The sequence below is a fragment of the Cupressus sempervirens genome, chromosome 4 (assembly GCF_028749045.1).
Source record: "Cupressus sempervirens isolate cs-2001-9-10 chromosome 4, ASM2874904v1, whole genome shotgun sequence".
Classification (NCBI taxonomy): domain Eukaryota; kingdom Viridiplantae; phylum Streptophyta; class Pinopsida; order Cupressales; family Cupressaceae; genus Cupressus; species Cupressus sempervirens.
The window spans coordinates 145,157,392-145,173,856 of record NC_143121.1 but is presented as its reverse complement, the minus strand read 5'-3'; the positions used below and the strand labels follow the sequence as shown (position 1 = coordinate 145,173,856).

Below are 16,465 nucleotides of genomic sequence, written 5' to 3'. Positions count from 1 at the left end.
CTCTCTACCCACAATCATTTTCCAATACTTCCACAAGAAGGTTGTCTTCTATATATGAAGGCAATGGTATATGAGGTGGAATTGGGCGCATATATTCCAAAAAAAAACCTCTTCCACAAGGGTCTCTTGAACCACTTCATCAGCTATGAAATGGACATATTTAACATAATACTTTGATTATGTTGTATTAGAAAAATGTCCTATAAAATTATCTTCAAATCAAGCACCCTCAAAACCATTCTCATTAGAAGAGACTTCAACATTTATTACTATATGTAGATCTATGGCATATACCTTTTGCATAGTTAAAATATTAGAAATATTGAATATTTTAAATTATATGATATATAGAATTGTGAATAATAATCACTATTTATATTGAAATATGATTTTAAAAATGGAAAAGAAATAGAAAAAAAAATAATAATAATTGCATAAAAATTTGTATATAAAATTTTATTGATTTGCATGTTATTTACTCCTTGATGATTTATGAATAAAAAAAAGCAAAAAAAAATAATTCCATACATAATTTATGTTTAAAAAAAAATACTTATGCTTTTAATTTAAAATATTCTTTCAATTACAAACTCTGGTCATGATAAAGATGAGTAAGAGAGTTTGGATGATAAGAAGATGCTTAGAAGAAGCAAATTAGAAGGATAAGCAGAATATCCTTGAGGAGTTGCAAAGATACATTCGATTAGGAAGGATCAAGTATTTGATCTAGACTTGAGATCTAAAATCAGCAATATAGTTGCATCAAAAATTAGGTCATTTCATTGTGACTCTCTAACCATTGTAGCAACGAACTAAATCTCTTAATAGAGTTTTCTTAACAACTATTTTTAGATCCTCTAACAAAGTGGCATTTCTAGATTTAAGTGTTTAAATATCTCTAACTAGAACACCCATAACAGGGTGATTAAATCCTCTAATAGGGTTGCCTAACTGTGTGTTTTGTAACCTTCAACAAGGTTGGCTCCTAACAGGGCTCACTTCAGAAGAGTGAAAAATAGTAACTAGTTGCAATTGGTGGTATTTCCCAAATTGGGTTACCAAGTTAAATCTTGGTGTCTCTTATGTTCATGCTATTTCTTTTATGTGTATGCAACTAAGTTAAGAAATATTAATCATAGCTAATATCTAAAGATGTGCATGTTAAGTATTTTCCAAGTAATAATTAAATTATTTCAATGGTTACCGAGTTACTGTTGGAAATCAAATAGGGAAAGTAAACTCTGAGAGGGGGGGTGGGTGAATCAGTACTTTAAAATTTTATCCATTAAAAAATTCACCACACATCCATCTCATAATTTGCATGTAAACTAAAATACCAAACTAAACATATTCATTCTTAGCATGAAAGCAAATAACATTCAACACATATGAAAAAAGATATTTGGTCACCAAAAACCCTCCCATGAGAAGGTAAAACTAGGGTGGGGATGACTCCCACAAATCTTCACTACTGTACATGTAAAGTATATATAATTAAGGTTATAATATTTGATCATAAACTAGGATCTACCTTGTGAAAGGTCTGCCCTATCAAAGGCTTACAAAGATTTTTAGGTCTTACCTTGTTAAAGGATTTCAACACCTTGTTAGAAGTGTTCATGGTTAAAGGAATTCAATTTACAATGAGCTAAGTACCCTATCAAAGGATTTACAAAATCTTGCTAGAACTACTCTGTTAAGATATTTTACTAATTCACCTCTTAGAATGTCTCAACCTTGATCCTTCAGTTAGCACTTCTCTACTCTAGAGATATCACATCTTCTCTTTACTAGTGTATACTTGATCAAATGTATCACTTCTTTCTTCTATTCTCTGTAACTAATTTTGCAACTCATATCTCAATTCACAACTCCTTAATCACCATGCATGCTCTATTTGTACATGCGAGTTTATCTCTTTTCTCATAAACTCTTTAGGATTTTTCCTCCTTAGGAAGACCTAGGTGACTTAGGAATAGGTAAGAATTAATCATTTTGATTCACCCATTCAGCCACTTAGAACATCCCTCAATCTCATTGGTTGCATGTACTGCATAGGTATTATCAATATAGATTTGTTCTTATCATCTTGAATCGTAAAACAATCCTTAAGTCGGCTCAAAAATGATTTACATAAGAATTTTTACCATTACAAACAACTATGTCCAAAACTATTTACTCAGCACTTGAAGCCTCTGATACTTGACATCCACTATATCTTCAATCTTGTAACTCAGTCTCTGAATGACTTAGCATCCATTATTCACTCAGAATCTTAATCACTTAGCATATACTAACTTTCTTCTCACTGGAGTGACTCGACACTAATTGTATGCTTCGCACATACTAGTGCTCGATATGCATTACCTAACAACTTATGCTTGGCATACACTACTTACTCGACATGCACTTTGTGTATATGACTAAGTGTGTAGTTACTCATATGTCAAAACCAATATGACATTAACAATCTCCCTCTTTGACCTGAGTGGCAAAAAACTCTGTCATGCATATATAACCTTAACTTAAGCATAACTAGAATAATCTGTAATCTTTACTCAGCTCGCATACAAAATTTTGAAATTTCAAAATTTTGTAAAACTTATGACTTATTAGTCATACATCAAAAACTTCATAACTCCCCTTGAGTTGATTTTTTTTTGTTGTATCTGAATCTAATACTCCTACTAAGTAAATTTACTTCAACTGTTGGCATACTCTATTTTTTTCTATACTCTCCCTTTTTGTAATTCTACAATATCTCCTTGTTCTTCACTATCCCCCTATTTCTCACTATCCTTCTTTTTCTCAATTCCCCATTTTTTGACACTTATGTCATGGGTGGTACATGAATAGTGTGTTTGTCCAAAAAAATTTGATGGACGTCTGGTATAATCTTAAATGTTGCATCCCAATTATTGTACACCACCTCTAGAGATTGAATTTGGACATCCAGCTTGGTAGCAAGGTCCACTAAGCCTTCATGAGTAGAAAGACAAACATCTTTCTTCATCAATGTTTCTATAAAGCCTAGCTCCTTATGGAACACCTCCATGTGTGGGGTCAACATGGATTGAATATTTATCAAGGTAGCCCTAGTATTTGCATCTTGTGTTTCTAATTCAACTAGCTGAACTTGAGTAGATAATAACCTTTGAAATGAGTCTGACTATGACAAAGGGACAATTGAAGAGTATTATAGGTGTTATCTTTAAATCTCCCTACAACTGGCCAATAGCCTTCTATGCTTCTTGTGTGAACAAGTTCACACACAAATATTTGTGGATAGAGAAAATATATTCTCTAACACCTTCTTTACATCTTCCATCTTGGTTGCTAAGTCAATCTGTCTTAGTGTGCAATGGCACTAGAAATATTTGCATCTACCTTTATTAAAAAATCTCTTCTCAAACCATTCTAAAATTTTGTTGTTTGTGTCCAGGTCTGCATCACTAATTTGATCCACTAAATTCACCAGTTTCTCAAGAATAGGTTTATCTACATTATGTTTTGGGAGGCTGAATGCATCAATAAATATGTCTTTGATGTCATATAGCACTTGTATTTTTCTTTGGTTCCTTCTAAGTAACTCTTGATTCTTCTTCCTTGCTAGAGCTTCCTGCAATATGCTGATTTGTTCTATGGTAATTTTTGCTAGATCAAACTTTGGAGGTTAAATCACCTCATCTAAGTAGACATCTCCATAAGATGTTCCTTCTCCAATCTTAGATGTAGCAAGACTAGGCCTTGATGACTATAATGGTGTAGCATCTACACTTGGCCTATGAAGAGTTTGACTATGAATAGGAGATGCAGAGCTTCATAGGGTAACCAATGTCTGAATTGTTATTTGTTACTCCAGTTTCATAGTCAAAAATAGCTCTTTAGTCATATCCTTCTCCTTCTCTATGTTTTCTTCACCTTGAATCTGTGAGTTAGGTGCAGGACTACCTTCTTGGCCTATTTGGACTTGTGCCCCATCCTTCTCAACTATCAATACTACTTGCACCAAAGAATTTGGCACCAATGTGCTAACATTTGATGTCACAATGTCCTTTCTTTGGTATAGCACAATGGGCATTAAAACATGAGTTTTAGTGGTGACACCTTGTTGTGCTTCTAAACCTTTTATCTCTGTAGATGTTAAGGGTACACTATATGTGTCAATGTTTTGTTTCTCCCCTACTGATACCTTATCAATTTCATCTATACTGATTAATATAGGATTAGTGCATAATTTAGCAACTAAATTTGAATCATGTAGAATCCTCTTCAAACCATCCTATGTCAAATGTTTGATGTTTTGCACTATGTTATCAAAAACATCCTTTATCTTGATAGTTTCTTATTGACTTGCTTGTTCCACGTGAGGGGGACTGGCACTTGGCATATGTACTTTAGGTACATTTTGATCTTGTTGTTTCTCTTCTTCAGTTGCAGCCTCTTCATCTGTTACCTTTTCTATGCTTCCCTCACATCCAACTTTGATAGATTTATCCTTGGCAATCTCCACTACCTCTTAGTCATCTTTATCCTCACCTACCTCCTTAGGTGCTTTCGCAATTGCCTTTTCTATTTACAACCCATATATAACTTTCCATAATTGGGTGCTATATTTTACAAACTCCTCAATGTTATTCTGCAAAATGTTGAAGGCTCTATATTTGGGATCAAATCTCCCCTAGTATTTGTTAATGGCCTTAGTCATAGACTACTTGTCCAATTATGGCATTACTCTAGCTAGAGTAGTCTGCCTTATGTTCCTTTTAGTAGTTAAATTGTATTGCCATCTTTTCTCAACTCTGTCATATAGACTTTTGGGGATAGAGTTGGAAAGCTCAATAGGAGTATTCTTGAATGTGGCCATCATCTTGTATAAATATTCCTCAACCTTATTCATTTATACCTTCCATAGTTTTTCAAACTCAACATGTGTGAACCATGACAAATCTACATTGTTCTTAATGTTATCACACAAGTTGTCTAAATCAAAAGAAGGATTGTGTCTTACAACTTGGAATTGACTATTGTCATTTGACTCAGTCCTCTCCTCATATATTCTACTAGAGCTATATACTTCCTCCTCTTTGATTTATCTTTCTGACTCTCCTCTATAGTAGTAGTCATTCTTTATCCTTTGAGTTTGTTAGCTTTCAATGTTTTCTTTGCAGCAACCCTTGTGATAGCTATGGTGATAGGTACAACTAGCTTTTTTTGTGTTGGCTTCACAACCTTCTTTGGTTTCCTTACCACAGGATCCTTAGCTTTTATTTTCCTCTTCTCCATAATTTTAGGTTCTTCATTGGCTTTTTCTCCCTCAACACCTTCATCATGCTCTACTTCCTCTTCTTCATGGCCCTCTCCTTGACTTTGTGTTAGTGCAAGAGGGGCTTGAGCAAGTTTCTCATCTTCTTCAACCTCATCCTCATCTTCTTCTTCTTCTTCTCTCGCTTCACCAAATCTTTCTTTAATCTTCTTCAAAATTTTGTTCTTCTTTCCCACCATAGAAGCTATTTTCAAATCTATTGTGATTCTAGATTTATCTTCCTCATAATTGCCAAATGAGATTGCACCTTTTTCTACTTCCTCTGCTAATAGTATTGTGATGTCTATTGATGCCTCATCCACATTGATTTCGTAGGGTAATGGCCTAGACCATGGGACTCTAGGAACTATTGGTGCTTTGAAACATCATAGTTTCAAATTAAATAGATGAGAACAAGATACATCTAGGGGCAGCTACTTCCCATTTTCAACATACCCTTCAGACACTAGGCCAACCATAATCCTAGACCCTTCTACTTTATGCTCTACAAAACCTAGGTAGGTGGACCTCAGAGTCACTTATATGGTACCAGAGCTAAAACATACACTTGAATCTAACAAAGCAGATTAAACCCTCATACCTTTTATACTTATTCAAATATTATGTACATGAAATAGCTAATGACTTGACCTAAGAAATTTCTAGCCAAGTGAGGGAATCATATTTTAGTTCCTTCAACATGAAAGGGAAAAATATTTTGATTGATGATGTTGATTTTAGCAAAACCCCAAATATGCAATAGTAAGAACAAGTTGATCCTGTGGCTGACCAGTGCCTTATCTATTGGGTAGTTCCACAAATTAAACACATACATCTATGATACTAGTGTCATATTCTATACATCAAGATATCATATCTATCTTATCACTTTGTGAATCATACATCGGTATTCATAAAGACGTCATTCTCATGAAATATCCTTCTCAAATAACCAGCAACCCTATCAAATACATCAAGCATTTACTTGGCCCTTTGTTCCAACAACAAAATATATCAGACATGTAACCTTAAGAGTATGCAAATGTGTCTCAATTCTTTGTCCCTAAACCACATAAATCATAGATTACAGAGATAGAAGATGAGAATTAGAATGAAACTAAAGAGATTCTTTCTCATTGTATTCATTTCTTTGAAACTATGCATTCAAATGCATGTAAAACAATTCATAAAACCACTAAATAGATTAGGACTAGTTATATTAGCTTAACTATTGTTTTTCATACTAGAGAGAAAAATATGATGAAGAATGTGGTGGAATAAAAGCTCTAGATCTAACAATGTGGTCTCACAAACAAACTGGAACCAACACTTACAATGGATGAGAAAGAAAAAGATATAGGAGAGGAAAGAAATCCTAGATCTAATCTAGAAGTGACATGTGTCCACTTGAATATTCATTCCCTACTATTGTAAAACTTCTCTCATCTTTCTACCCATGAAATCTAATATGGTTTTCATCATTATTTTGTAATAGACTTTGAAATATCTCTTATGAATGATGAAAACTCTTGTGATGCCAAAATATCTGAAACGTTGATAACACCTTGATTCAACTAACTTGGAGGTGACAAAACTTGACCCTAACTACATTTTTATTGCCTTTAGCATCCACCCAGTTCACCATTTCACTAGAAATTAAATCTGAACTACCCCAACTGAATGAAACTGAAAAATAGACAACTGAGAAAAATCTTCATATAACTTGAACCAATGGCTTCCTATGCAAAACTAAACTCCAAAAATGTAAATTTTGTTATCTCCTAATTCTAGCGATATATAATATCACTATGTTGGCACATTGGAAATTCCCAAAATCTCATTCTGAAAAATAGGCTCCCTAGCAAGGATCTCAATTTTGCATCTTGTATTTGAAATCTTATGCAAAAATTTAAAATGTTCTAAAGTTGAAACTTTAGCTTATATCCTCTTTTAGTTTTAAAATTCTACACATGAATTTTGAGAAAAACATTTTAAAATCATTTTTTCTTTATTTTTGATTTTTTTCCCTACCCATGCATATGAGTCAAACCTAGGTTTGACCACTTGTGCCATGTGGTAGCATGCCATTGGTCAAAGTGTGCCATGTCACCTTCCACCCAGGTGCCATGTGACAGCCTCTGACTATTCCATTGGAGCACTGCTATGTGTCAACATGTTATTGGTCCTCCTAACTACCCCGTCTACCACCTCACCACCACATGGCACTTTGTCATTGGTTGGGAACTACACCTTCCATGTCATTTTCGACTAGGGCTTGTTGTCACATGTCAACTAGGCACATCCCTCCATGTACAGTCAATAGTCACCATGTCACATGCAAGAATGCACCCTTGTGACACATGGCATACTGTACCAATTTGGAACCTCGTAATCCACACCAAGTTGGAAGGTCCTCTAACACACTTCATTCCACAACTCATTTTTGGGTTTCCATGTTACTACCACTTGTCACATGTTGGTTTGTTAGGAGGTCCAGTCAGCATCTAATGTCATCGCTGATGTCGTTCAAAATTTTACCACATTCTCAAGTTTGAAATCTATCCAAGGGCTCCACTGTAGGAGTCTTCAACATATAAAAGCATAGTGTCTTGTTAGAAACTTATGACTTGTGTTGAATGGTATTTATATTTTGAAAAGGATGTCAACTGACTGAATGTGGGACTAAAAAGGCAAGTTTGTATGCAAATAATAACTAAACTCTACTTCCACTTCACAACTTTTAAGAATTTTATACAAGATCTACATTTCATTTCTCTATTTCTATATGCTTCTCACATTGGCATCTACTCTTGCATATGAAAGAAACCACTCACTAAAATTTTCCAACACTCACCCCCTTTCCATTCACTTCTTTTGCAAAAAAGATGGCACATCCTCTATGTGGAGCTTCTTCACCAACTTTGATCCACCTTCTCTACAATGAGAAATCTCTGCCACATTACCAATGGCATCTCCCCTCACTTCTATCACTAAGCATGAGTTAGTTGGAATGCTAGAGTACATTCTTGAATTTTTTTAAGTGAGAAGGATTTGCCAATTCCATGGCAGCATATTGCTACAGAATCCAACCTCTCTATCACTAGCTGTAGGCTATCACCAGCTATGGTAAATACAACATTAGATCAAACAAAATAGCTTTTAAGACATCAAAGGATTCATCAAGTGTTGTATTTGATCCGTTGTTTTCATAGACATATCCATCCAACCCGAGGAATGCTATCACTAGCTTCGTATTGAATACACTTCTCCTTTCAATGGGAAGAATTGGTTGTCCACTAAGCTATCCACTTAACAAAAAAATCACTCTTAAACATTAACGACTTCCATCTCCAAATATTGTGGAAGCCATGTGTCCACCTTCATCATGGAGTTCCTACTTTGAATGGCACCTCTCAATCATCTTCATGCTCAAACCATGTAAGGGTGAAAGTATTTGTTTTTTTTTTAACATTTGTTACCGCTTGGGGGCAACATTAAATACAAGCTTTGAATTGACACTTTGATTTTATATAGACCTCCATACCTAAATTTTCCATCACATCAATGACCTATATATTGATCTGGGAAATGAATTCTTACCAAAGTATCTTGGTTCACCCAAGGTCTACTGCTTTTGGTAGTTAGACATGTATTCATATGTAAGAAACCTACTTTATTCGTTTGTGCAATAACTCACATTTGGTAAGTTTTTTTTTTATATACTCAAAATGATTATTCCATTTGATTCATTTGTATGACAAGTCCAACTATTTCAGATTTGAGGGTATAACCAAAATCTTTGGTACTAAATCATTCCAAATACTCCTTGCCAAGTCCAACATAACAAATGTGGAAGACTTGGCAAAGCTTGGAAGTGTAATGTCATTCCATATGGTCTACCCTACATAGAAACCTCATCTTCGTTTTATTTCTATGTGAGTATGCACACGAAGAATTTATAATGAATAAAGTCATTATCCTTATCAATCTACTGAAATTAGTCAGGCCCCAAAATGGGCTCAACTAAAAAAAATTGCTTTCAAACACCTGATCCTTTAAACTGATCCATTCATTGTCTGGCACTGATTCAAAATAAATTTGACCCTTGGAAACAATTTTAACACTCATTTTACCTCTTTCTACAACATATCAATTTCTTGCCAAGGGGTCCTTTCACTGGCTTTAAGAACTGGCTATGACACCTAATCGAGCTTTGAGATCCAACACATTGATTCTCTATTCCACATTCTTGCACCCTACCAATTCTCATGACATGATGAGCACTCAGTAAAAAGATATTGACTGTCAAACTTCCCTTCTAAGAACTGCCTACAAGAAAACATGTCAAAAAAAAAAAATTGCATTTTGTTTTGACTTTGAAAATAGGTCAAACTAACACTTGGGAGAACAAAAACTTGGGCGTTGGTTCACTTTCATGAGGACAATATAAATCTGCAACTAGGGCTCATGACAAATAATAGGAAATTTGACAAGCAGTCAAAGTGGGCTACTCGGATATATAGAACCGGAAACACTGGCAGAAAAGTGATTTTTGCAAATAGAATGAACCTTAGAAAGTGCAGAGACTGATTCGTCAAGACTTGCAAATTGGAACACTTAAAGAATTTTTAGAGTAGAACACAATGGTACATTCTATTTGATCTCACCTATCATGAATTTGGAGTTATGACATCCCAAACAAGAGCACTAATTAATCTACATTTTATGACACTAGTAAGACTTTACAAATTGTATTTGGAATCACGTTCAAAAACTAATCAAACAAATTCATCATAAGCTCAAAACTGAAACATAACAAGCCTCTGACCTCTAAAATGCAATTCAAAAAGAATTATCTTATTTTGGTCAGCTGGTTCAAATTTATAACAAGTCAAAGAGGGCCTCCTAGAATTCTAAACAATTTGCATCAGCATGACAACAATAAACAACCAACTTTGAGGGATTCAAAACCTAGTCAAAGTATATCAAAATGACTCAAAATTTGAAACATAGGTTATCTAGTATGGATACTAAATACTTCCAAAACTTCAAGTCATGAAACATAATTGGGTGCAAGATTCAATTGCAAACAAGGCCCCATGTCGCAAAAATGGAGATTTGGACATTGCTCAAAATAGAACTTCACATAATGACTCAAAATGACAATTTATCTTCATGGGACAATTGGATATGCTAAATAAAAGGTATTAGAAACATTAAACACCTATTAGGCCTCAAATGGATAGCCAGGTACACATGCATTAAATGTGCTTTAAAGGGCTCAAAAGCTTGGAATGGTACTCAAATCAGGAAGGAAATTTTGAGTCCCAATAGTGGCTCTATCTAGGGATGCATGTCCCTTATAGGCATGGCAAGGATTTTGATCTCTAGAAGAAGTAGACCACACACTTGATAGCAAAAATTTCTCTTGAATAGCTTGATTGAAAGAAAAAATAACTACTAGTAAACTGTACAGATGATGGTGTCGAGCCACCAAACTTCAACACAAACTTTTACCTCTATTATGGATCTTATTTTCATCTACACTTTCATGAGACAAGTAGGAAACATCTCTTCTATCAGTTTCACCAACATAATCAACATTATCCATTAGCTCATTTGGTAAAACAAAATAACTTCCATCATTCTCATAGTGCATATACAAATCAGCATTAACTTCTACATCATGCTCACTATGACAATACGGATCAGCATGCTCAAACATATTAGTCTTGAACTAAAAATCCTTTTCAACGAATGAATCATGCATGCTATCAATTTTGAATACAAAAGCTTCATATTCATCTTGGGGAAAAAGGTCACACATACCTTGAAATTGTGTATCCTTATGTATAACTGGATGGTACTTGAAGGAGCAATCAGATTCATACTCACAAATCTTATCCATATCAATGTTTGAAACTAATCTGGAGTCCTCCAATGATTCTTTGAAATCAGCAAATGGATTAGTCATCATATTAGATATTCACCATAAAACTCATTGCAAGGTGCATGCTGATTTTTAATAACAACTTCATCAAACACCTTGTTATCAACATCATGAGATGTAACCTCCTCATCATAGTCATTGTCACACCTAGAAGAAGAACAATATGACCTCATACAATAGTAAGATAGTGTATCATCATTAAGATTGTACTCAACTAAATCTAAACATTCCATGTGCTCTTCAAAAAGCGGGTTGATAACTCCATGCAAAGCTCCTTTGTAGAAATTATAACAAGTGATGTGCTAACCAACATCCAACTCCTCACCATACGATGGATTCATGAAAACTTTGAAATCTTTCCTAACAACACTGTCATGAACATTTTTAGCATATGAAGAAGAAAAATCAGAATCATCACACAAAGACATATCATCCACTCCATCAACGAAGCATGTAGAATTTAAATCAATGTTACTTGCATTGTCTTCATTAGTATGATTCAAATGCCTTGCAAACCAATCATATTTTATCTTACCAATAGGTGTTGATGCATTAATCGTAGAATCACTCATGTATTGCTTATTACTACTGCATGCAACCTTATGACATTCATCTACACAACTAGGTAGTTGATCCTTATGAATGATCTCTTTGTCCTCATATTGTGTAGAAAAATTTTCTTCAAAACTTTTAACCTCAATCTTATTTGTATAATTTTGAGGCAGAACTTCACTTTTAGATTGAGAAAAAGAACTCATATCTTTACTTGCATAAAAGTGCTCACTTCCATTATTGATTTCTTCTTCTCAATTTGCATTAGATTCATATGAAGATGAACATGTGCTATCACTGTCCTCCTCTTGACTCGAGTAACCACTCTCATCATTGTCTTCACATGATGCTTCTTCATGATCAATAACTTTTCCTTCATCACTTGAATCATAACTTTTGACTTCTTTGTCCTTACAAAAATGAGATGAATATCTTGCAACCTCACATGATTAGTTATTTTTTCAACACAAAGCAAATCATCAATAAGAGAAGAAGAAATTGAATTAAAATCTTGCATATATAACTTATCAAGTGCATCCACCTTAAATCCGCTATTGAAATACTACAAACATGTGCAATATGATGATCTGAAATTGAACACTCTTTATGACATTGATTTCTTCTTACAACTTCATTTTGTCAGAAAACACTTCTAGAGAAATGACTCTTAGTTAGTCCATACATTATATTATTTTCAATCTCCATTTCTATCATGAATGCCTAATGCAAAGTTTTGAGCTCTTTATCTCTTTATCAAATGGCTTGAGCCACTTGGTCAAGACTTCTTGAGTCTTACTGATCATCAATTAGGATAAAAGACTTTACTTTTTCTCTTTTTTTGGTAAAATTAACTTTATGTATAAATAGGTACATGATGGTAAAGGTGTTATCATAACTAGGGGGGTTGTGAATCTACATACCATAACAATGAGCTCCCTTAGAATGTATCCTTAGCTTACCAATATAACACTCATGGTAAATATAATTGAATAAAAATAACATGATGAAATTGATCAATTAGAGATCCAACATAATAATAATAATAATATGACAAAATCTAAGAGCATGAAAATATTGAAATGAGTACAAATTTTTGCACCCTCTTTCAAGTTGGAACCATTCAACTACCTCTTTAAGAACATTTAATTTTTTCATAATTTTTTGTTGTAAAGACTTAATTCAGCTTCATAGGCCTTGTGTTATTTTCTATCCAAAATACAATCATGTTGTTCTAAGAACTCTTGTATCTAGATCCTCTTAGTCATTGGTTGCCATCTTTCAAGCCTTATTTTGTTTTGCCTACAAATGCTTTGCAATCCTTTTTGGCTTAACAAATCACATATCTTGAGCTTTCGTAGCTCAAATTTATTCCTCCCATTGAACGCTTGACATTAAACTCTCCACATTGAAACCTTCACCATTTAAAATTGCAACATAAACAATAAACCCTAACATAATTAATGTCCAAATGTGAACTCACAAAATTAGAATATTATTGGACAAGTTTATTAAGAAAAAAATAGTTTAAAATAAAATTGAATGACTAAATAACAGAGAACACCAAAAAAGGTAAGAATCTACAACACAAAGATAAATTGTGAACTTCTTATATGAGAGATATTAGTTTCGAGTCTACTAGAACTTAATAAACAACAATAATAATTAATCACAACACATAATAATAACTCTTAATGTTACAAAATTGGCTCATTCTTAAAGACAAGGAAATGTAACTACCAAAAAAAAATGTGAAACCAATTTTTGAGTTTTCTTATGACAAATTGTTCTTCTTAGTTTTTTCTCTTCCATGTGGCTTTCAGGATCGAAAAGTACATAAATAAATTATTCTACCTCTCTATGTCAATGACACTTTCATAAAGGCCAATCCGCTCCCTCGGTATATTAAAAGAAAAATGAAAATATTTCTGTGGTCTTGGATGACATATTTTTAGCACAGAAAACGAGGTGCACTTAATCTCAAAGCCGCGATCATACAAAGCTCTGCTGATTCTGTCCTGTGATCTCAACTATTGATAGAGGAAGGTAAGATCATCAATTATGGCGTCAGTGGAGGCTTTCTTTCTTATTCTCGTTCTAGCAGTGGCTTCTCTTAAGGTAAAGCCACCGCAGCCCAGATAATTGGGCATCTTCCTCTGCTAATTAGTAGAAACAAACTAACAGCCCCTGCACAGATTTCTATACTCTCTTTCAGAGAAATATGGCCCCATCATGCGTCTCCAACTTGGCATCCGCCCAGTTTTGGTCATCAGCTCTTCAGTTTTAGCAAAAGAATGCTTTAAAAGCAACGAAAAAGCATTTGCTTCGCGGCCACTTCTCTCTGCAGGAAAGCAATTTACAACTTCAAAAACTGGGGTACCATTGGGGTCGATCCGCAGGGTGTAGTGGTTTTTATGAACAATCTAACGAAGAAGAAGAGAGAGGGGTTCATGAAAAAATTGTTGCAGGATCACCGAGAGAAGAAAGGCGTGCGTAGTCGAGACTTGATTGATGTTCTCATCTCAGTCACCAACAACAATGAAATTGAATCTGACAATAACGACGATGTGGTGAAAGCCAACGCCTTGGTATGTTCTTTTATCAATTTTTTAACAAAATCCAATTTTCCAGTATGTTCTAGGTATGTACATCCCTCAAATCTTGTTCTATAAACTTAGGGCCTAAAAATCATATCACGGGCAGGGGATGTATTGCTAGCAGATCTCCCCTGCGTCTCCAACACTCAATGCTATTTTACAAGCATTGTTGTTATTTGGTCATAAGTAATCAATTGTTTAAAAAAGAGATTCTGAATGCGCTTTTAGAAAGAATACTTTTAAGTGGGAATCATGTTAAGACCCTAAATCGAAAAGCTCTTAACAATAAGATTTGTGTTTTTTTTGCTTTTGTTGCAGGGCTTGATAGCCGCAGGTACTGAAACCTCCTCTGTGACCATCGAGTGGGCACGGTCAGCTCTGATGAAACAACCCAACATTTTGCGTAAAGCCCAGCAAAAGATTGATATACATGTTGTGTTGGGTGCATATGTGAAGCCCAACAGTCACCTTTTTTATTATGCGCATTTTATTATTGTTCCCTCCAAATTGTTTGTCTCTTCACTTTCTTTGAGACTTTATAAATATGTTTGGAGGTTGTTCATTGTCATTGTATTCGAAGAGCTGAAGCAACAGCTGTGATGTAAACTTCAATTATTTACATTAATAGAGATCTTCCCTGCAGTGTGGACGTAGCCACAATTTGTGGTGAACCACGATAAATCGTGTGTTTGCATTTCTATTTTCTTTTGCTTGTTCTGTTCATTTCCAATTTGCACTTTCAGCGAACTTCACAATTGGTATCAGAGATTGGCGTAGACGCTGGAATTGATTTTGGTGTTTGAAAATCCGAAGTCATGGAAGATTTGCGAGTGCAGAAATTCTCGGGACAGAATTTCAGTTTGTGGAAAGTTCAAATGCGTTCATTGTTAGTCAAGCAAGACCTGGCAGTAGCAATTGATGGAAAGGCAAACAAACCGGCTACAATGACAGATGAAGACTGGGTTAAAGCCGATGATAAAGCAAAGGCAACAATATTTCTTTCTTTATCACAAAATGTTTTATTCAATGTTCACAACGAATCCTCGACAAAGGAAGTTTGGGATAAACTTCAAACTATGTACGAAACGGCCTCAGCAGCAAATAAAATATTTATTATGAAGAAGCTCTACAAGTTGAAAATGAAAGATGGGACTGCGATGTCGAATCATATAAATGATTTGAACACCTTGCTATGCCAAGCAACCTCCGTTGGCATGACACAAGATGATGAATCTAAAGCTATCATCTTGTTGTGTTCATTACCGGACAGCTGGGATCCCGTTGTTATAGCAGTTAGTACTTCTAACTCCTCAAACAAAAAGTTGGTCTATGATGAAGTGATGGCAACTCTACTTAGTGAGGATATGCGGAAAAGAAACAAGGAATCCTCATCTGGTGAAGCCTTGACGGCGGTCAGCACTGAAAATAGAGGAAGAAGCCAAAATAGAGGAAGGAATAATCATCATAGAAGATCAAAATTAGCTAGGCGCTCAAAGTCAAGGGAAAGGAAAGGAGGAGACTGCTGGTTTTGTGGCAAAAGTGGTCACGTGAAAAAGGATTGTAGAGGTTATAAGAGAGCACAAGAACGAGTGCGGGAAAGTCAAGCCAACATCGTCTATGACAAAGATGATAGCGTGTTGATTTTATTTACAACCGAAACCACTTCAGCCTCATGGGTTTTGGATTCTGACACATCATTTCACGCCACTTCATGTACGGAATGCTTCTTGAATTATCAAGAAGGTAAGTTCGGTGAAGTATACTTGGGTGATAATAAGGCATGTGAAACAATAGGGGAAGGAGATATTTTATTATCTTTGAAAGCAGGCGTTAAATAGCTATTAAAAGATGTGCGTCATGTTCCAAAACTAAAGAGAAATCTAATTTCCGTAAGTCAACTATTTGCAGAAGGTTTTGTCACTTCTCTAACTGATTCATTGAAAGTCACAAAAGGATCCATGTTAGTTGCAAAAGGTGACAAGATTGGGAGCTTGTATATTGTAGAAAATATCAGTGAAGTGGGGGCTGCCATGATAGTTGAAGATAGCAATTCAGAATTGTGGC

At 34.8% G+C, this 16,465-nt stretch overlaps 1 protein-coding gene across 1 annotated transcript; it reads left to right on the top strand.

Moving 5' to 3' along the window:
- The first annotated feature begins 13,707 nt into the window (after nt 1–13,707).
- LOC149560362 (tabersonine 16-hydroxylase 1-like) lies at nt 13,708–15,204 on the top strand. Its single transcript, XM_089827594.1, has 3 exons — nt 13,708–14,392; nt 14,720–14,851; nt 15,145–15,204. Exons 1-3 carry the CDS (start codon nt 14,219–14,221, stop codon nt 15,202–15,204), a joined length of 366 nt encoding a protein of 121 aa, XP_089683720.1. The 5' UTR covers nt 13,708–14,218.
- The last annotated feature ends 1,261 nt before the right edge of the window (nt 15,205–16,465 follow it).